General features: G+C 44.5%; 2 protein-coding genes across 2 annotated transcripts in view; both read left to right on the forward strand.

Annotated features, from left to right (window-relative positions):
- Window positions 1-21,988, forward strand: part of LOC142313024 (uncharacterized) — a 327,494-nt gene that overhangs the window by 175,950 nt on the left and 129,556 nt on the right. The gene's annotated exons all lie outside the window — the stretch shown is intronic.
- The window catches only part of LOC142312320 (uncharacterized), a 56,630-nt gene that overhangs the window by 7,720 nt on the left and 26,922 nt on the right, over window positions 1-21,988 (forward strand). The window contains exons 5-8 of the mRNA XM_075351248.1: window positions 3,485-3,597; window positions 3,780-3,870; window positions 20,491-20,588; window positions 20,783-20,873. Of these exons, the coding sequence (XP_075207363.1) occupies window positions 3,485-3,597; window positions 3,780-3,870; window positions 20,491-20,588; window positions 20,783-20,873 (393 nt within the window). The remainder of the gene's footprint in view (window positions 1-3,484; window positions 3,598-3,779; window positions 3,871-20,490; window positions 20,589-20,782; window positions 20,874-21,988) is intronic.

Here is a 21,988-nt window from a genome sequence, read left to right on the forward strand (position 1 = left end):
GTGCACGATCTGTATCCAGCACTGGGGAAATTATTTGAAAAATAAAGAAAAACAGAATTGAAACAGTGTTTCATATTTACCGAGACTGTGTCATGACGGCACACTGCTTCCGGGTCACGCATTCACTTCCTGTACTGTGCAATAGGCTCATCGCATTACACACAGCTTTCCGTGCTTTCCCCGCCCACCAGCCGTCCTGTCGTCTGTGCTTGGTTGGTTGCCGGCAGACGCGCCCCCAGCCTGTGACAGCGTCTGCCTCCAGTTATCGCGCATTGCGGCTCAGTCGTAGGCTACACTTACAGCTGCAAGTCGTTCTCTATGGCTGCTAGCTGTGAGATGTAGCAGAGCTGGATGCATCATTGTGGGATCTCGTGTGGATTAAGCCGGACCTGCAGGCATGTGGATTATGCCGGACCTGCAGGCAGTTTGGGGTTAATAAAGTGGTGAAGGAGGGTGTGTTTTTGTATTTTTATTCCAAATAAAAGATTTTTTCTCTGTGTTTGTGCTTATTTACTTTCATGTACAGGTTTATGATGGAGGTATCTCATAGACACCTGTGCCATCATTAACCTAGGGTTTAGTAGCAGCTATGCACTGTTATTAACCTGTTATTACCTCAAGTGCCACTGCTCCAGAGCACCAAGAAGAGCCGGTATAGCATCGGGATTGTCACATCTAATAGATGCGGCAATACTGGGCGGGTGCGGGGTGAGAATACCAGCCCCCAGCCAGCTTTATCATGGCTAGGGATGAAAATTGGGGGCAGATCGTACGTAATTTGGTGGTGAAATCTGGTGCATACGATTTCAGGACCAAGTGTGCACCTCCTAGCACAAAACCGTGGCAAAAATCGCAGCAAAAAGCCAGAACAAAAAACTTCGGCAAAAAAAAAGCGTAAACAAAAAACGCATTTTTTTTTTTGGCAGGAAGTGTAGATTGGGTGCAGGAATATGGTGTCAAAATTTCAGCACCAAATCTGCATCTCTTGGCCAAAAAAAATGCGATTTTCTGCTAGGAGATGCAGGTCTGTGAACTCGGTGACCTCCACCTGAGATCAGGTTACCTGCGATCACAGGTGAAGGACAGTGGGAACCTCCAGCTGTGACCGCAAATGACTTGAGTGACGTCACTGCTCATTGTGCAGCTCATTCATTCTCTGGAGCTCACAGCGAGCGGTTGTGCTCTACACTCCCTGACAGAAGTTCTGTCACTTATCCATGCTATGTAAATAAAAGCTTATAACCTGACTTTAAATTCATCCATTGGTTTTATAAATTACTCTTTTGAAAGCTGAATCCCTCCCAAATTTGGTTTAGGTTATGAAAATAAGGTTGCTGCAATGCTGAAATATTGATCATTTAATGAACACAGAAAGGTCAGATTTTGGCAAGACAAAAGTTTTGTCGCCTTGTCATATAATGCACCCAATCCTAGTTTACATCCTCACCTATGCTCACTAAATGACTGGTTAATTAGTGGGTGTGTATAAAAAGAAACCCAGCACCCCAGACCTTCACTTGAACTGCAACTTGACCTCTGACAACATGGCAAAAATCCACCCTGTGACCAAAGCCTTGATTTTCAAGAGACTGAAGACCAGATCCACTGCAGAGGTGGCTGGCACCTTTTAATGTGTCTCAGCATCAAATACAAAGAATTAAAAAAAGATTTGAAGAGACTGTAGATATTTTTGACAAGCCCCGGTCCGGCAGACCCCGCAAGACAACTGCTCAGGAGGAACATTTGTTGGTTAGAAAATCCTAAACCAGCCGCTCTTCAGAGCTCCAACAGGCCTGGTCACCTCAAGTCTCTGTGTTAACTAGAACAGTTTGTCAGATTCTGTCTCGAAATGGCCTCCATGGTCGAATCAGTGCACAGAAGTCAGCACTAAACAAAAGGCAATTAATAGTCCCACAGCCTGCTAAACAGATGGATGCTGGAAAAGTGGCAGAAGGTGGATTTCTTTGATGAATCTTCAGTTTAATTACACCACAGCCACCGCAAATACTGCAGGAGACCTACTGGAGCCCGTATCTATCCAGAAAACAGTTATGTTTGGCAGTGGAAAGATCATGGTCTGGGGTTACATTCAGTATGGGGGTGTGCGAAACATTTGCAAGGTGGAAGGCATTATCAATAGCCTAAAATATCAAGAAGTATTAGCTACCTCTTACATTCCTAATCATACAAGGGGTCAAATTCTGCAGCAGGATGGTGCTCCATCTCATACATCCATCTCTACAACAAAGTTCCTCCTGACAAATAAGATCAAGGTGCTCAAGGACTGGCCAGCCCAGTCACAAGACATGAACATCATTGAGAATGTTTGGGGTAGAATGAAAGAGGAAGCTTGGAAGACAAAACCAAAGAATCTAGATGAACTCTAGGAGGCATATAAGACTGCATTCTTTGCAATTCCTGATGACTTTATCAATAAATTGTATGAATCATTCTTGAACCGCATGGATACAGTCTTTCAAGCTCATGGAACTCACACAAAATATTAAATATGGCTCTAATACCACCACAACTTCATTCACAAATGTTATGCAACATATCTTTGTATTAGAAGTTAATTATTTGTTTAAATTTCACATTACTTTCTGTGGGCGACAAAACTTTTGTCTTGCCAAAATCTGACCTTTCTGTGTTCATTAAATGATCAATATTTCAGCTTTGCAGCAACTTTATTTTCATAACCTAAACCAAATTTGGGAGGATTTAAGCTTTCAACAGATTAATTTATAAAACCAATGGATGAATTAAAAGTCAGGTTATAAGCTTTTATTTACATAACATGGATAAGCGACAGAACTTGTCAGGGACTGTATGGCCGCTCGTTGTGATATTCAGATGTAGTAGAGCTCGGGACCTCGTATGGATTATGCCAGACCTCCAGGATGTTGGGGGTTAATAAAGTGGTGAAAGAGGGTTGTGTTTTGTATTTTATTACAAATAAAGGATTTTTCTCTGTGTCTGTGCTTATTCACTTTCACTTTATAGATTAGTGATGTAGGTATCTCATAGATGCCTGTGGCATCACTGACCTGGGGTTTAGTAGCAGCTGTGCACTGTTATTAACCCCTTATTAGCCCGACTGCCATCACATCAGGGCAACGGGAAGAGCCGGTATAACACCGGGATTGTCACATCTAATGAATGCCGGGCGGCTACGAGCTGAGAATACCAGCCCCCAGCTGGCTTTATCTTGGCTGGGGATGAAAATTAGGGGAGGTCGCACGTCGTGGTTTTTTTTTTTTGTTATTTTATTATTTATTTAAAAAAAAAAAAGCTGCATGCAATTTCTCTTAGGCCGGAATCACACTTGCGAAGTACTCTGTGTTTTGACAGAAGGGAAGTCAGGAGTTGCTGCTCCATAGCCCTTATGACTGCACCAGAACGTTGATCCCAGGGGCAAAATTGCCCATGTGTAAATTATCTCTATGCAATGAATGAATTCAGTCCCTGTATGTGTCTCCTCCAGTTCTATCCAACAAGAGGACAACACCAGAGAGATGTCCCCGTCCTCTTCTCCCACAGGACTGTAACCAAGAAGATCCCGATGTTCCTCAGGATCATCAAGTAGATGGAGAGAAGGTATCATGAAATCTCCCTATGATGTGTAGACGGCTGTGAAGGTCTTGTGCTCAGTATTGTTTTATCCACCAGTATTATATGATTTATACTTGTGTAATGAGAGTGGTGGAGATGGCAGGATTAGAGCTGATCATAGATGTGACTTATCCATGTGTCTGTGACTTTTACAATATTTGTTTCAGGGTGAAGATCTGACCCATATTAATACTACAGAGACATATGTGAGGGGTGATGAGCGGAGTAAAGAGGAGATTCCTACAGATAACCGCCCAGGTGAGTAGTTGTAACGGGGTGCCAGGGGTGCCTCGGGGCTTGTAGTCGTGGCCCCCTTTTCTCTCAGGCCAACCCCCGGCTCCGCCGTTACTACTGGGACAGGGGATTGTTCTGCGGGGCAGAGTGTGGTGTAAAAGAGCATACTTTCAGCCGCAGGAAGACTCTTCAGGCAGGGATCAGATAAACCAGACGACATCTTTATTGCACAGAGTTTCACAGACAGCTCAATGCACGGATTTTCCAGCGCACGGTCACAATTCCTGTCCGGGGAAATCTTTCCTTGTTGTCTCCTCTAGTGGGGATGTGCCCGGCTACTCCACTTCACCTAGGCTCCCACTCCGGCTAACACAGACTGGACCCACACCAATTCTGCTTCACCCTTGAGGACACTTCTTCTCTTCTTCCCTTCTTTCTTTCTTTCTGCCCACTCAGCTCCACACTCTGCCCCTGGCTGTTCCTTCTCCCCCGTCCCGGAATCAACTGACTTCAACACACACACACTTCTCTCTCTAAGCTGCCGGCTCCTCCTCTCTCCTGCCCTGCTTCTATGGGGACAGCCGTCCCACCCGGGCTCTAGGGGAAAACCCACTGCACAGTAAAAACATGTTTATTAATAACATCAACAGTAACTACCCCAGAGTGAGGTATCTTCAGGGGCAAACTGCACCTCCTTGTAAGGGGTCTGCCCACCCCTTACATTCCTCCCCTCTTTAAGCCTAAGCCTCCCGGCAAGGCTCGAACCTGTAAAACACAATTTATCAGCAAGGCAAACTTTGGATAAAACTTTAAAACCTTCATAAACAAAGTCAACCACTGAGCGCCCAAGTTCTGCGCCCGAAGTCCCTCCTGGGAGCTCCCGGTCTTTGTAGGCAGTGTGCCCGGAGGCCTTCAGCAGGCACTCCCGGTCTTTGCTGGTCTTCTGCCCGGAGGCTTTTACAGCACTCCCGGTCTTAGTAAATAGGAGGACAAACAATAAAGTCTTCCTTAACATCACGGAGGGAGCCCCTGGCTCAGTCCAGCATCAGGCTCCTTCCGGGCTCGGTAACTTAAACATGGTTGCAAACTGTGGAACTTTTCCGGCTCTTTAACAACACCGGTCTTCAACACGAACATGTCCATCACCTCCGGTCGTTACGGGTCACTCGGGATGGTAAGCGCGCTGCCCTTCGGCCCGCTAAGCCCTCACATAATTGGAAAGGGACTGACCTGGCAAGCGGCGCAGCCTCCGGAACGGTTCGTAGTTGACTGGTGGTTCTGGCGCCTCTGTCTCCGGTTTTGCCTCTTCAACCCCCGACGGTGGTGACGGGGTCGCTGAACGGGACGGACGGGGACTACCCACGACGATCACCGGGTGTGTGACCATACTCTGGTGGATCGCTAACACCGCCGGTGTCCCCTTGTCTGGGTCAGCACTCAGTCCTGTCATGACTTCTGGCGACACCGCCAGCGTGTTTCTCGGCCGGGAAATCTCAGCCAGCACCGGTCTCTGCTGTGTATGTCTCCGGTACTGACACTCTTCCCATCCGATCTCTTGCAGACCTTCCTGTAATGGCGCCGGGAACGGTGGAGATGCTGGGGAAGGTGGAGGCGGGCCTTCTTTTCCCGCTCTTGTATACGCTCCACCCCCAGTCTCACACATTAAATCGACCCAGCATAGGTGACTCTTCTTTTTCTCTGTACTGCCACCCTCTCCACATGTTTTCAGTAACATCTTAGGGCCAGCACCTCCCCTCTTTGGACGGCGTACTCTGTACTTCTTTGTCTTCGCCGGCCAACTCAGGGTCTTTCGTTTGGCGCCAATTCTTTGCGCGCTCGCTGTACTCGTGAAGACGGCGGCCATCTTACCGCCGTCTTGTGCCTGGTCCAACGCCTTAGGCACCACTTGGTCTCCATCTTCTTGGATCGGGACCCCTTGCATATAATCCGGATCCTGTCGACTACGCCACATGTAACGGGGTGCCAGGGGTGCCTCGGGGCTTGTAGTCGTGGCCCCCTTTTCTCTCAGGCCAACCCCCGGCTCCGCCGTTACTACTGGGACAGGGGATTGTTCTGCGGGGCAGAGTGTGGTGTAAAAGAGCATACTTTCAGCCGCAGGAAGACTCTTCAGGCAGGGATCAGATAAACCAGACGACATCTTTATTGCACAGAGTTTCACAGACAGCTCAATGCACGGATTTTCCAGCGCACGGTCACAATTCCTGTCCGGGGAAATCTTTCCTTGTTGTCTCCTCTAGTGGGGATGTGCCCGGCTACTCCACTTCACCTAGGCTACCACTCCGGCTAACACAGACTGGACCCACACCAATTCTGCTTCACCCTTGAGGACACTTCTTCTCTTCTTCCCTTCTTTCTTTCTTTCTGCCCACTCAGCTCCACACTCTGCCCCTGGCTGTTCCTTCTCCCCCGTCCCGGAATCAACTGACTTCAACACACACACACACTTCTCTCTCTAAGCTGCCGGCTCCTCCTCTCTCCTGCCCTGTTTCTATGGGGACAGCCGTCCCACCCGGGCTCTAGGGGAAAACCCACTGCACATTAAAAACATGTTTATTAATAACATCAACAGTAACTACCCCAGAGTGAGGTATCTTCAGGGGAAAACTGCACCTCCTTGTAAGGGGTCTGCCCACCCCTTACATAGTGACCACTAAATGCAGAGAAGTCACAGATTCTTCTCATTCAGCAGCTGCTAGAAAGTGGTACTAAAAAGAATGAACAAAACTTATTATCCTAAAAATAAGGTGTAAGAGGTTTCCCGTACATCCTGGACATGGAAAATGTGCAGTTTATAGTAAAAGGAACAGATGTCACACACAGAGATGTGTGAACCTGCTTGGCAAAGGTTCGCCAATTTCAAATTCGGTATGAGCCGTAGCTTGTTCGATCGGTCTCGGTAACCCCGAGCTCCTCCCCCAAAAGTTGGTAATGTTCATGGCTGCGTTTTTCAAAAATGCTTTTATATATATATATATATATATATATATATGTATATGTATGTATGTATGTATATGTATGTATATATATATATATATATATATATATATATATATATATATATATATATATATATATATATATATATATATATATATATATATATATAGCATTTTTTGCTTTTGGATAGAATTGTGGTGCTATTTGATATGGGGATGTGTAAAATTGCTTCAGGAGGCTTGGACTCTAGCCCGTCAGAAGCCAGTGAGCTTAGTTAGGGGTTTAATGCTAGGTAGTTGAGATATATGGGAGAGGAGGGCTGAGCGGATCCAGACTGTAAAAGTCCGGATCCACGCGGTTTCAAAGATGCCCGGGTGCCAGACCCGGGCCTGGGATGCCGGGTGCACGATCTGTATCCAGCACTGGGGAAATTAATTGAAAAATAAAGAAAAACCGAATTAAAACAGTGTTTCATATTTACCGAGACTCGGTGTCATGGCGGCACACTGCTTCTGGGTCACGCATTCACTTCCTGTACTGCGCAATAGGCTCATCGCATACACACAGCTTTCCATGCTTTCCCTGCCCACCGGCCGTCCTGTCGTCTGTGATTGGTTGGTTGCCGGCAGACGCGCCCCCAGCCTGTGACAGCGTCTGCCTCCAATTATCGCGCACTGCGGCTCAGTCGTAGGCCACACTCACAGCTGCAAGTCGTTCTCTATGGCTGCTAGCTGTGAGATGTAGCAGAGCTGGATGCATCGTTGTGGGATCTCGTGTGGATTTTGCCGGACCTGTAGGCATGTGGATTATGCCGGACCTGCAGGCAGTTTAGGGTTAATAAAGTGGTGAAGGAGGGTGTGTTTTTGTATTTTTATTCCAAATAAAAGATTTTTTTCCTCTGTGTTTGTGCTTATTTACTTTCATGTACAGGTTTATGATGGAGGTATCTCATAGACTCCTGTGCCATCATTAACTTAGGGTTTAGTAGCAACTATGCACTGTTATTCACCTGTTATTACCTCGATTGCCACTGCTCCAGAGCACCAAGAAGAGCCGGTATAGCACCGGGATTGTCACATCTAATAGATGCGGCAATACTGGGAGGGTGCGGGCTGAGAATACCAGCCCCCAGCCAGCTTTATCATGGCTAGGGATGAAAATTGGGGAGAGATCGCACGTAGTGTTTTTTGTTTTTTTTTAAGCAACAAAAAAATGCAAATTTTGTGGTGAAATCTGGTGCAGACGATTTCAGGACCAAGTGTGCACCTCCTAGCACAAAACCGTGGCAAAAATCGCAGCAAAAAGCCAGAACAAAAAACTTCGGCAAAAAAAAAGCGTAAACAAAAACGCATTTTTTTGGCAGGAAGTGTAGATTGGGTGCAGGAATATGGTGTCAAAATTTCAGCACCAAATCTGCATCTCTTGGCCAAAAAAAATGCGATTTTCTGCTAGGAGATGCAGGTCTGTGAACTCGGTGACCTCCACCTGAGGTCAGGTTACCTGCGATCACAGGTGAAGGACAGTGGGAACCTCCAGCTGTGACCGCAAATGACTTGAGTGACGTCACTGCTCATTGTGCAGCTCATTCATTCTCTGGAGCTCACAGCGAGCGGTCGTGCTCTACACTCCCTGACAGAAGTTCTGTCACTTATCCATGCTATGTAAATAAAAGCTTATAACCTGACTTTAAATTCATCCATTGGTTTTATCAATTACTCTTTTGAAAGCTGAATCCCTCCCAAATTTGGTTTAGGTTATGAAAATAAGGTTGCTGCAATGCTGAAATATTGATCATTTAATGAACACAGAAAGGTCAGATTTTGGCAAGACAAAAATGTTGTCGCCTTGTCAAATAATGCACCTAATCCTAGTTTACATCCTCACCTGTGTTCACTAAATGACTGGTTAATTAGTGGGTGTGTATAAAAAGAAACCCAGCACCCCAGACCTTCACTTGAACTGCAACTTGACCTCTGACAACATGCCAAAAAATCCACCCTGTTACCAAAGCCTTAATTATCAAGAGGCTGAAGACCAGATCCACTGCAGAGGTGGCTGACACCTTTAATGTGTCTCAGCATCAAGTACAAAGAATTAAAAAAAGATTTGAAGAGACTGTAGATGTTTTTGACAAGCCCAGGTCCGGCAGACCCCGCAAGACAACTGCTCAGGAGGAACGTTTGTTGGTTAGAAAATCCTAAACCAGCCCCTCTTCAGAGCTCCAACAGGCCTGGTCACCTCAAGTCTCTGTGTTAACTAGAACAGTTTGTCGGATTCTGTCTCGAAATGGCCTCCATGATCGAATCAGTGCACAGAAGTCAGCACTAAACAAAAGGCAATTAATAGTCCCCCAGCCTGCTAAACAGATGGATGCTGGAAAAGTGGCAGAAGGTGGATTTCTTTGATGAATCCCGTTGAATTACACCACAGCCACCGCAAATACTGCAGGAGACCTACTGGAGCCCGTATCGATCCAGAAAACAGTTATGTTTGAGGGTGGAAAGATCATGGTCTGGGGTTACATTCAGTATGGGGGTGTGCGAAACATTTGCAAGGTGGAAGACATTATCAATAGCCTAAAATATCAAGAAGTATTAGCTACCTCTTACATTCCTAATCATACAAGGGGTCAAATTCTGCAGCAGGATGGTGCTCCATCTCATACATCCATCTCTACAACAAAGTTCCTCCTGACAAATAAGATCAAGGTGCTCAAGGACTGGCCAGCCCAGTCACAAGACATGAACATCATTGAGAATGTTTGGGGTAGAATGAAAGAGGAAGCTTGGAAGACAAAACCAAAGAATCTAGATGAACTCTAGGAGGCATATAAGACTGCATTCTTTGCAATTCCTGATGACTTTATCAATAAATTGTATGAATCATTCTTGAACCGCATGGATACAGTCTTTCAAGCTCATGGAACTCACACAAAATATTAAATATGGCTCTAATACCACCACAACTTCATTTACAAATGTTATGCAATATATCTTTGTATTAGAAGTTAATTATTTGTTTAAATTTCACATTACTTTCTGTGGGCGACAAAACTTTTGTCTTGCCAAAATCTGACCTTTCTGTGTTCATTAAATGATCAATATTTCAGCTTTGCAGCAACTTTATTTTCATAACCTAAACCAAATTTGGGAGGATTTAAGCTTTCAACAGATTAATTTATAAAACCAATGGATGAATTAAAAGTCAGGTTATAAGCTTTTATTTACATAACATGGATAAGCGACAGAACTTGTCAGGGACTGTATGGCCGCTCGTTGTGATATTCAGATGTAGTAGAGCTCGGGACCTCGTATGGATTATGCCAGACCTCCAGGATGTTGGGGGTTAATAAAGTGGTGAAAGAGGGTTGTGTTTTGTATTTTATTACAAATAAAGGATTTTTCTCTGTGTCTGTGCTTATTCACTTTCACTTTATAGATTAGTGATGTAGGTATCTCATAGATGCCTGTGGCATCACTGACCTGGGGTTTAGTAGCAGCTGTGCACTGTTATTAACCCCTTATTACCCCGACTGCCATCACTCCAGGGCAACGGGAAGAGCCGGTATAGCACCGGGATTGTCACATCTAATGAATGCCGGGCGGGTACGAGCTGAGAATACCAGCCCCCAGCTGGCTTTATCTTGGCTGGGGATGAAAATTAGGGGAGGTCGCACGTTGTGGGTTTTTTTTTATGTTATTTTATTATTTATTTTAAAAAAAAAAAGCTGCATGCAATTTCTCTTAGGCCGGAATCAATCTTGCAAAGTACTCCCGCGAGTCTGACAGCGCATCACCGGCACAGCCGCGCACACTTCTGACAGGAGCGTGCATGTGTTTCTCTGTACATGCATGCTCATGTTCAGAGAGCACAGGCTGTGCCGGCTGATGTCACGCCAGACTTGTACGAGTCTGACAGTGCATCACCGGCACAGCCGCGCACACTTCTGACAGGAGCATGTGTTTCTGTCTACATGCTCTCTCACCATACTGACCAGCAGACACTTGCACTGCTTTCCCCGCCCACCGCCCGTCCTGCCGCCTGTGATTGGTTGCAGTCAGCTGACACTGCCACTCAGGATGGGGGCGCATCTAGCTGCAACCAATTACACGCGTGCCAGTGGGTGGGCAAAACAATGAATATTGAATTGTCAGCTCCAGAAGGGAAAAGTGTGACCTGGAAGGAGTTTGCCGCCATGACACGGCCTGCGTGAGCATACCGCGCGAGCTCCTGCCCCCCTATCCCTTCCACCAACTTTTATGGGTACCGGATTCCGGAGCGGATCAGACTTTTTTTTTAATTGCGCAGTGATCCGCTGGTCCCGGTTTTTGGCCAGTTCGATCAGCTCTGTAGGAGAGCGATAGTTTACAATAGTGATGTGCACTTTACGGAAAGGTGTGTGTGTGCCACAAATCGGCACATTTAACGATCGAAATAGGGATTGGTACTTGTAGTGCCTGCTAAAGAGTTGCCAGTGAAGCATGTAAATAATTATTGCTAAGTATTACTGGCTGCTGAAAAGTATGCAAGCACAGTCATATGTATTGTTATTTGTTAGTGCCTGGCCTAAGAAAATAGAAAGTGAAGTATCTAAAAAGTGTTTCTTGGTTATTTTAATTGCCTGATCAAAAATCTGTAAACACAGTTATAGGTATCAGGGAAGTATCTAAAAACTGGTTATTGGCAATTTTAATTGCCTGCTGAAAATGAAGAAAACACATTTATAGGTATTGGTAGTTAGCCGCGGGTGGCCGAAAAAGTTGCTAGGGAAGTATTTAAAAAGTGGTTCTTGCCAATTTTAATTGCCTGGTAAAAATTCTGCTAACACAGTTATAGGTATTGTTGCTTGTTAGTGTCTGGCCTAAAAAAGGTGGTAAGGAAGTATCTAAAAATTGTTTCTTTGCAACTTAAATTGCCAGCTCAATATTACACAGTGAAATACAGGTGTAGGTATTGTGAGTGGTGCCTGCAGAAAATTTGCTGTTGAACAAGTTAAAAAGGTCTTCTTGGCTATTTACCGTGTCTGCTCCAAATTACGCAGCGAACCGCATTTGTAGGTAGTGGTACTTTTTAGTGCCTTCACTATATTGCTAACTCAGGCAGGAAATAAAAAAAAATATATTTTGTGACAGATGTGGTCATAGGGTTGTGAAACATCTGTTTTCAAAGGGTAAGGGTGATTTAACCATGAGTGGTAAATCATGACGAGGTATTCGTGGAAGGGGAAATAGGAGGGGTGTTGGAGGTATATGTGTGGTAAGTTCTGTTAGTCAAAGGTCTAGTGAGTAAACGCCGACTCATCCTATCCCCATAGAAATGAGAACAACTTCCGTTACTAGACAGCGTACTCCACTAGATTTCTTTGGCAGCCGCACATCTCTTCAACATCAAAATGAGGTTAATAAACAGCAGGTGCTACAGTGGATGGCAAGTGCTGCATTAAGTGGCCTCTCCTCCTCTTCCTCCACTTCAACATCATACACCGTTAATTTCCCAGAGGTGCCACCCCAATTACTCTTGTTTGTCCTCAACACCAACCTCTCCCTTAATGGAACATGCATTCGGAGAGGGCAGAGAGAATCCTCACCACCTCCGTACAGTTCAGCCAAGGCTCAACGCAGTCAGTCAGTGCTGAAATTAATCTGCTTTGGAGAATGCAGTCACACAGCTGCAGAGTTGTGGACCGCTATCCGGGCTGAGTAATATCAATGGCTGTCTCTACTGAACCTGGAGCCAAGGAAGGCCGTGTGCGACAATGGTGCAAACCTGTTAACGGCCCTATGCCTGGGCGACATCCCACATGTACCTTTTTTATAAAAATTAATTTATTAAACAACAGTAATATACCAGGTACACAATGGAAACAGATATACTATATAGTTGCAGAATTATAGTAGGATTCAACATTAGTAAAGCATACAGTATATTCCAAATACCAGGGATATAAAGACTCCTAAACAAAACATAAGAAAGAATAGGGACAACAAGCAAAACATAAGTACGCAGTGACCGCTTCCACCTTGACTCCAATCTTCAGGTATATAACACAGTTAAGTACGAGTCCCGAATATTCTTACAATAGTACAAACGAGAATGAACAGCTCACACAGCAATCACATTGAAACTGGCAATGTCAAGGGAGAGGAATTCCACATTTCCCAGACATTATTATATTTCTCGGGGCATCCTCTATTTTGATACACCTTCCGCTCATAGGGAAGCATTGAATTTACTAGTTCTATCCATGTCCGTATTGTTAGGGGGGGAGCTGCCCATCTACCGCAGGGCATCCCACTTGTACCTTGCATGGCTCACGTCCTGAACCTGGTTGTACAGAAATTTCTAGTCCACTATCCTGGTCTGGATGCGCTGCTGCACAAGGCACGGTTGCTGTGTGATCACTTTCGCCGTTCGCACCCCACGGCTAATCAACTTGCAACACTACAAAGGACTTTTGGCCTATCTGTTAACCGGTTGATATACGATGTGCCGACATAGTGGAATTCCACACTGCACATGTTTCAGCGACTGTGGTAGCAACAGCAAGCTCTGGTGTATTATGCCATGATGCATAACCTTGGACAACACTGTACGGAAGTGGGGCAAATCACGATTGTGAAGTGGGCACAGATTAAGGACCTCTGCACCTTCCTGCACAAATTCGAAATGGCTACAAAAATGGTTAGCGCTGACGATGCCGTCATCAACATAACTATTCCGCTCATCTACATGTTAGAGCACACTGAATAGTCTGCGGGAGGAGGTGGGGGTCCCAGAGGAAGACGAAGCAGAGGAGGATGAGGAAGGAATACCATTTCCTGTAAGGTCCGGACAGTCGTCGTACAGGCGGGTGTCACGGGAGGGTAGACTATATCGATCGAAGCAGGCTCATGGTAACAGACAAAGTGGTAGTGATGCCGCAGGAGCTGAAGAACAAATGGAGGGTAAAGAGGTGATAGCTGCAGAAAACTCCGGAGATGAAGAAGATATTAATCCCATCTCTTTTGTCTGTGGTTGGTGGAAGGGTATGGAGGAGGCAAACTTGAGCGTTACTCCACCAGCAACACAACATGGACTTGGACCGCATGGAAGCGTCCGACACCTAAGCGTCTTCTTCATCTTACTGCACTCTCTGCAACATGATGTCTGTATCATTACTATTAGAAATAGTGCTGACTACTGGGTTACCACTTTGTTAGATCCACGGTACAAGACTCAATTTATCAAGATGCTTCCACCCTTGGAAAGGGACACACGGATACTGGAGTTTCGAAACAAGTTTGTAGACCATCTGAACAGTACTTTTCCACAAGAGAGAAGTGAGGCACACAACGTGAATCGCAGTTCTAGAATTCCAATCATGTAAATGTTGTGGTGACAATGCTGAGGCATTAGCAGCAGCAGTTCAAGTGCCAGAACCAATTTCTATGATTTGTGGCACACATTATTTTTGATACCATTGCATGCACCAGAAGAACAGAGTAGAAGTCTGACACATAGTGAACAACTGGAGGATGGTGCAGGAGTATCTAGAGCTCAACATCAATGCCATAAGTGGGATGGGGGGGGATTGGATCCTTTTGCATTTTGGTCTTCAAAAACTGAAGAGTAGTCTGAGCTCACCAGTCACGCCTTGGAAGTTTTGGCCTGCCCGGCAGCCAGCGTTCTCTCAGAACGTGTCTTCAGCGGTGCTAGCACTGTATTGACAGATAAGCGCATTCAGCTGTCCCCTCAAAGCGTACATCGCCTAACGTTCATAAAGATGAACAAGTTGTGGATGTCCAGTGACGTTGCCACTCCAGTCCCAGACTGTTGATACTAGGCGATGGTGAACTGCCAGGCTTCTGTGAGAAAGAGGCCTATGCCTGTTTGTCATGCATCTCTTGATTGTTAACATTTAAATGCCAGGCCACAGCTAGTGTGTTGCATGGACCATACCTACCTGCTCTCTTAAGTCCCTATGGGGAGGGGGGCAATTGATATTACTGTACTGCTGTCTGCCTGAAAGGATTTTTAAGATTTATATTTTCATATGTTTTGTGAACAATACAAACATTTAACAAATGATAAAAATATAAAACAGTCTTTAAAAATGCTCTGTCGGAGATTTTATTTTTAATACTGTTGACCTAAATATCATTCAAAACAAAAATAATGGTTTCTACAAACCTAATCTAAAATCTTAACAAATATGGTACAAACCCAATGGTATATTGCTTTTAGAAAGTAGTACAAGTGCATCTCAGTAAATTAGAATATTATCAAAAAGTTGATTTTTTTTTTCAGTAATTCAATACAAAAAGAGAAACTCTTTTTATAGAGTCATTACACACAGAGGGATCTATTTTACGTGTTTATTTCTGTTAATGTTGATGATTATGGCTTACAGCCAATGAAAACCCAAAAGTCATTATCTCCGAAAATTAGAATATTTTATAAGACCAACAGAAAAAATGATTTTAAACTCAGAAATGTTGGCGCCTACTGAAAAGTCTGTACAGTAAATGCGCTCAATACTTGGTCGGGGATTCTTTTGCATGAATTACTGCATCAATGCGGTGTGGCATGGAGGCGATCAGCCTGTGGCGCTGCTGAGGTGTTATGGAAGCCTAGGTTGCTTTGATAGCAGCCTCCAGTTCGTCTGCATTGTTGAGTCTGGTGTCTCTCACCTTCCTCTTCATAATGCCTCATAGATTCTCTATGGGGTTTAGGTCAGGCAAGTGTGCTGGCCAATCAAGCACAGTGATACTGTGGTTATTAAACTAGGTATTGGTACTTTTGGCAGTGGGGACAGGTGCCACGGTCCTGCTAGAAAATGAAATTTCCATCTCCGAAAAGCTTATCAGCAGAGGGAAGCATGAAGTGCTACTAAAATTTCTTGGCAGACGGCTGCGCTGACTTTGGTCTTGATAAAACACAGTGGACGTACACCAGCAAAAGACATGGCTCCCCAAACCTTCACTGATTGTGGAAACTTTACACTAGACCTCAAGCAGCTTGAATTGTAGCCTCTACACTTCCTCCAGACTCTGGGACCTTGATTTCCAAATGAAACGCAAAATTTACTTTAATCTGAAAACAACACCTTGGACCACTGAACAGTCCAAATCTTTTTCTACTTTGCCCAGGTAAGACGCTTCTGTCATTGTCTATTGTTCATGAGTGGTTTGACACAAGGAATGCGATACTTGTAGCCCATGTCCTGGATGCATCTGTGTGGTGGCTCTTGAAGCTCTGACTGTAGCAGCAGTCCACTCTGTTCCACCTGTGAATCTCCCCCAAATTTTTGAATGGCCTTGTCTTAACAATCCTTTCAATGCTGCGGTTATCCCAGTTACTTGTGCACCTTTTTCCTACCATACTTTTTCCTTCCACTCAACTTTCCATTAATATGCTTGGATACAGAACTCTATTAACAGCTAGCTTCTTTAGCATGACCTTTTGTGGCTTACCCTCCTTGTGGAGTGTGTCAATGACTGCCTTCTGAACATCTGTAAAGTCAGCAGTCTTCCCCATGATTAGTAGTAGTCTACTGAACCAGACAAAGGGACCATTTTAAAAGCTTAGTAAGCCTTTGCAGGTGTTTTACGGTAATTATTCAAATTTTCTGTGATAATGACTTTTGGGTTTTTATTGGCTGTAAGTAGAGTTTAGGGAACCTCAGGCTCGGGGATCAGGTTCGGCAAACAACGTGACAATGTCCCTGGTGAGTATCGCGCTGTGCTGGTGTCTGAGTGATGTGCAGCAAAATTGACTTACATTCTCCATTCTAAGATGTATTGTTCATGGAGAAATAAAAAAGAAAAGCACGACCCACCCACCTCCGGAAGTGTTTTGCTGTGGGCTGAAAGCAAAATATTTCCAAAGGTGGGTGGGCGTTGCTTTTTTTTTCCGTTAACAATACATCTTAGAACACAGAATTTAAGTCAAATTTGACCTGATCACACACTTCTCGCAGTAAACACAATGCTGCACATCACTCAGACACCAGCACAATGCGATACTCACCAAGGAGATTGTCACTTTGTTTACCAAGCCCGAACCCAAAGCCTGAGGTTCACTCAACTCTAGCTGTAAGCCATAATCCTCAACATTAACAAAAATAAACACTTGAAATAGATCACTCTGTATGTAATGGCTCTATACTATATATGTGTTTCCATTTTGTATTGAATTACTGAAATAAATTAACTTTTTGATGATATTCTAATTTATTGAGATGCACCGGTATGTTTTATGGGTAGTGCCAGGCTTCTGGGAGGAACAGGCCTACATCTGCCACTTAGGCATGTCTTCTTCATTTTTCAAATTAAAATGCTGTTTTTTTATAATGAGACTCCAAAATGGGTCTCAAACTTATATCTTGTGGCAGTGCCAGACTTCTGTGACCAAGAGGCGTACACTTATGTCTTAATTTTGAAAATTGTAATGCCGGCCCACAGGCTGTGTGTTGCATGGACTGTACCTCCATGCTCTTTTAAAGCCCTATGGGGAGGGGTCAATTGATGCTACTGTTCTGCCGTGTGCCTGAAAGGCTTTTGAATGTCGATACTACTACATAGATCTCCAAATTGTGTCTTGTCTGTACTCGCAGGGGTATGGGAGCACCAGCTCTACATCTGTCTCTCACCACCTCTATATTTTTTCTGTCAATAGCCTAGGAAGCTAATGGCTGTGCCAAAACAGTGATTCTGCACTGTAAACCATATTTTTGCTATTTTGGAAGCTTTTACACCCCCTTAAAGGTGTTTTCTGTGCCTTACGTTTGGCCTCCCATTGAATCCAATGCGGTTCCAAAAGGTTCACAAACTTAACCTTGTTCGGTTTGGCGAACCGAACTGCAGGTTTGTTCATCTTTAGTCACACATAGTTTAACTTTTTCAATGTTTATTGTATCACAAAGTAAACACATATTTCAAAAACTAGATTACGTGATTTGGGGTCAGATAAGCCTGTTGTGTAGAAAGGTGAAATTCCTCTTCATCTTCAGCTTTTTACTAGAGGTCTGAAGGCTTTGATATAAAGCTGAATAATCTTTAGAACTGTTCCCTCCACCTTGACAAAAGCCCCATTTCGAATTGGCAAAAAAACTGCCCCAAAGCATTATACTGCCTCCACCATGATTTACTATGGGTATGGTGATCTTTTTGTGATGCGCAGTGTTAGCTTTGTGCCTAACATAACTTTTGGGATTGAGACCCAAAAGTTCAACCTTGGTCTCATCTCAACATAACACATTTACCTCATGCTTTTCACAGACTTACTGTAGGTTTTGGCACAACGTAACCGGACTTGGATGTTTTTCTTTGTAAAAATAAAAAAACCCTTCTGTTTTCCACCCTATTTTTTAACTGAATTTAATAGATTATGGGTGACATTCAAGGTTGAAAGAGTGATTATTTTTGTGAGATTTTTTTTAACAGAAGAATGTAGACTTTCTATATCTACTGTAGTTATTCCCTGAGCTTGTTAGATGGGGAATGAATATGTGCAGATATATACTTACTGCAAAAGATATTTGCAGCATAAATTGACTTTCACAAGGAGGTTTTTACATACATCACCGACTGTCAAGGGTGCGTTATGATCTGTGAAAACTACAGATTCTGGCACTCTGCCTGCTAACTTTTCTGATGTCTGTGATGAGCCCAGGTAGACTCAGGCATCAACCTCCAATATTGTAGTTCATAGGCAGGCTAGCACATGCTGTGGGGGCGCCAGTCACATTCGTTTCCCTTCTATATATGTTGGCTTGGCTTGACTCTTCCTTTAATGCCTGGTATAGCTAGCCTATATTGGTTTGGTGTCACGCTTGCCAAATGTGATGAAGAAGGCACGTGCTTTCAGACCTACGGGCATCTGATGCACAACAAGAAACACAACAAACAAAGGGGACACGATAACAACGGTGGGGCCTGGAGCTAGTGAGAAGCATAGATGGGACACCTCCTCCTCACCTGTAACTGTCCCTACTCCGGCAATCTTGTAGTTCAAAAGCAGGCTATTCTGTGAGGGAGCCAGTCACATTCATTTCCCTCTTATATATGCTGGCTGTACTCTTCCTTTAATGCCAGGTATAGCTAGCCTACACTGGTGTGGTGAGTTGTTGTGAACAAGACTTACTGGTGGTTGTAGTAATTTGTTGTGGTTTTACTTCTTGGTGTCCTTTTATTGCTGCCCTCCTTCTCTTGCTTTTCTCCTTAGTCTCATACTGATTGTTCCTGTGAGTTTGCAGTGTGTCTGAGTTGATTTTTCCATGTCTGTCTTAATCTGTGTTGCCATCACATGCCTACCCTTCCTTCATGGGGACGAAGGGAGAAGCAGTTCAGTTATGTTCAGGAGAATAATATGTCACGAGATTCCGGCGTCTCCACCATCAGGGGTAATCTGGAGATCTGGGATAGCCTAGGGTCTCGTAGGGTGAGGGACAATATAAGAGTCCACTGTCCCTCGCTATCCTACAGTCACATCATGACATTCTAGCAGGCCCTACTTTCATTACATTTCAGCATGGACCAGATTGCTGCACTAGTGAGACAACTGCAGACCTTGTCTCTTCATATAGCCTAACTAAAAGGGGCGTTACAGCAGCAAGCTTTGTTTGCCATATCGGTGCAATCTACCCTGGTCTCTGGATTATCAGAGCCCAAACTTGCCTTCTGGAAACATTGTCGGGGAAGCGCAGCTAGTTTGCTATGTTCAGAGAGGCGTGTAACTTCTATTTCCGTTTACATCCCCACTCCTCTGGTGGTGAAGAACAGCGGGTGGGAATTACTGTCTTTGTTTGGAGTGATCCTGTATTTTTGATAGTGGATTAGGTTCTTCTTGGCTCTCAGGCTCATCTATGATAATCTAGATAGCACATCATCGGCCTGAAGAGGGTCATTGTTCTGAAATCCGGCGCTAGTCCATGGACACACATTGGAATGACTCGGCTCTGAAAAGCCTGTTTTTCCAGGGGTAAAGGTTATGTAGGAGACCCCTCCTTCTTTAGAGTGTGCTATGTCTTTGATAATACATTTTGATAATCGATTCTCGGCAGAGAACCCATCAATTTAAAACATCTGGGGAGGGTGTTTATGTACCTGTGTTACTTTCAAAGACATCACCTGAGCCCATGTAGCTCGGAGGGATGTCCCATGGGGGAAGAACCTCCACTCCACTAAAAAGGGGGTGGAGTCTGTTTTTTCTGTGGCAAAAAGGTACACTTTATCAATGCTTATTCCTCCGTGCCTAGGGAAAGACGGCGTTTGTAAAACTCCTACCCTACACCGAGGCTGTTAGGCGGATCCAAAAGTATATTCTCCACAATGGTGTCTCAATGTTTAATATTCGCCAGGGTTAAGGTTGGGGGCTAAGAAATTCCTGCACAGCTGGTATTGAGGTTTCCCTGGTTAGCCTTACATGACCCACCGTAGATTGGCAAACTCAGGAGACAATGAAATGGAGTACATATTGTAAAGACCACTGTTTGGGAACCTGTATTTTGGAGGTCACCAAAAGCCTTCCTGGTCCTCTCTCTGATTTGTGTGATGTATTTTCACAGAAGGGAAGTCAGGGGTTGCTGCTCCATAAGCCTTATAACTACACCAGAAGGTTGATACAGGTGCAAAATTGCCCAAGTGTAAAGTCTATATTTATCTGTATGTAAGGAATGAATTCAGTCAATATATGTGTTTCCTCCAGTTCTATCCAGCAACAGGACAACACCAGAGAGATGTCCCAGTCCTCTTCTCCCACAGGATTGCAACCAAGAAGATCCCGATGTTCCTCAGGATCATCAGGTAGATGGAGAGAAGGTGACATGAAATCTCCCTATGATGTGTAGACGGCTGTGAAGGTCTTGTGCTCAGTCTTGTTTTATCCACCAGTATTATATGTGTTATACTTGTGTAATGAGAACAGTGGAGATGGCAGGATAGCTGATCACATATGTGACTTCTCCATCTGTCTGTGACTTTTACAATATTTGTTTCAGGGTGAAGATCTGACCCATATTAATACTACAGAGACATATGTGAGGGGTGATGAGCGGAGTAAAGAGGAGATTTCTATAGACAACCGCCCAGGTGAGTAGTGACCACTAAATGCAGAGAAGTCACAGATTCTTCTCATTCAGCAGCTGCTACAATGTGGAACTAAAAAGAATGAAGAAAACTTATTACCTTAAAAATAAGGTGTAGGAGGTTTCACGTACATCCTAGACACGAAAAATGTGCAGTTTATAGTAGACTGAACAGATGTTACACGTAAAATGAACATGGAAAAAGTAAAACTATCCCATTATGAACACATATTTCATAAAACTAGATTACGTGATTTGGGGGTACAAGTAACAGCCAGTAGGGAGTGCTGTCAGGGTCAACGCCCATACTGACATGATACATGTCAAAACACTGTGTACAGCGTTTCTGGTGCCATGGCAACCGATGCAGAGCGCATCACATAACATAAGGCGCCGATCTTGCAGTGACACGCACTATATAGAGAAGCCCCAGGACCGCCCACACTGCCCTGATGAATCGAGTCTGACGCGCATAAGCAATGACAGCGATGTGCATCTAGGCACTATGGTAACTGGACATGCACAGATAGACGGTACGCATCACACTGTAGAATTTGACAAACTGTCTGGGATTTCTTTAGTTGTACAGCCTGTCATGGGTGTCAGCTGGATCTGGCTTCACTGCTCCCCAGTACAGTGGGAGTTAATTCTGTTGGCCTGTGATTAGCTGGACCCGGTTGCTACACTAGTGAGACAACTGCAGACCTTGTCTCATCAGGTGGCCTAACTAAAAGGGGCAGTACAGCAGCAAGCTTAGTCTGCCACACCGATGCAATCTGCCCTGGTCTCTGGATTATCTGAACCCAAACTACCCTTTTGGAAGATTGCCAGGGGAGTGGAGCTATGTTCAGAGAGGTGTGTAAGTTCTATTTCCTTTTACGTCTCCACTTCCCTAGTGGTGAGGAACAGCGGGTTGAAATTACTGTCTGTTTTGAATGGTCCTGTAATTTTGACGGTGGACGAGGTTTTTCTCTGCTCACGGGCTCATCTATGATGATCCGGATAGAACATCATTAGCCGAGTTTAAGATCCATTTGCAGCAACAAAGGAATCGTCCTGCACAGGGTTATTGCCCTGAATTCCGGCGCTGGTGCATGGACACACAGTGGCATGACTCGG

The sequence above is a fragment of the Anomaloglossus baeobatrachus genome, chromosome 5, assembly GCF_048569485.1.
Source record: "Anomaloglossus baeobatrachus isolate aAnoBae1 chromosome 5, aAnoBae1.hap1, whole genome shotgun sequence".
Taxonomy (NCBI): Eukaryota; Metazoa; Chordata; class Amphibia; order Anura; family Aromobatidae; genus Anomaloglossus; species Anomaloglossus baeobatrachus.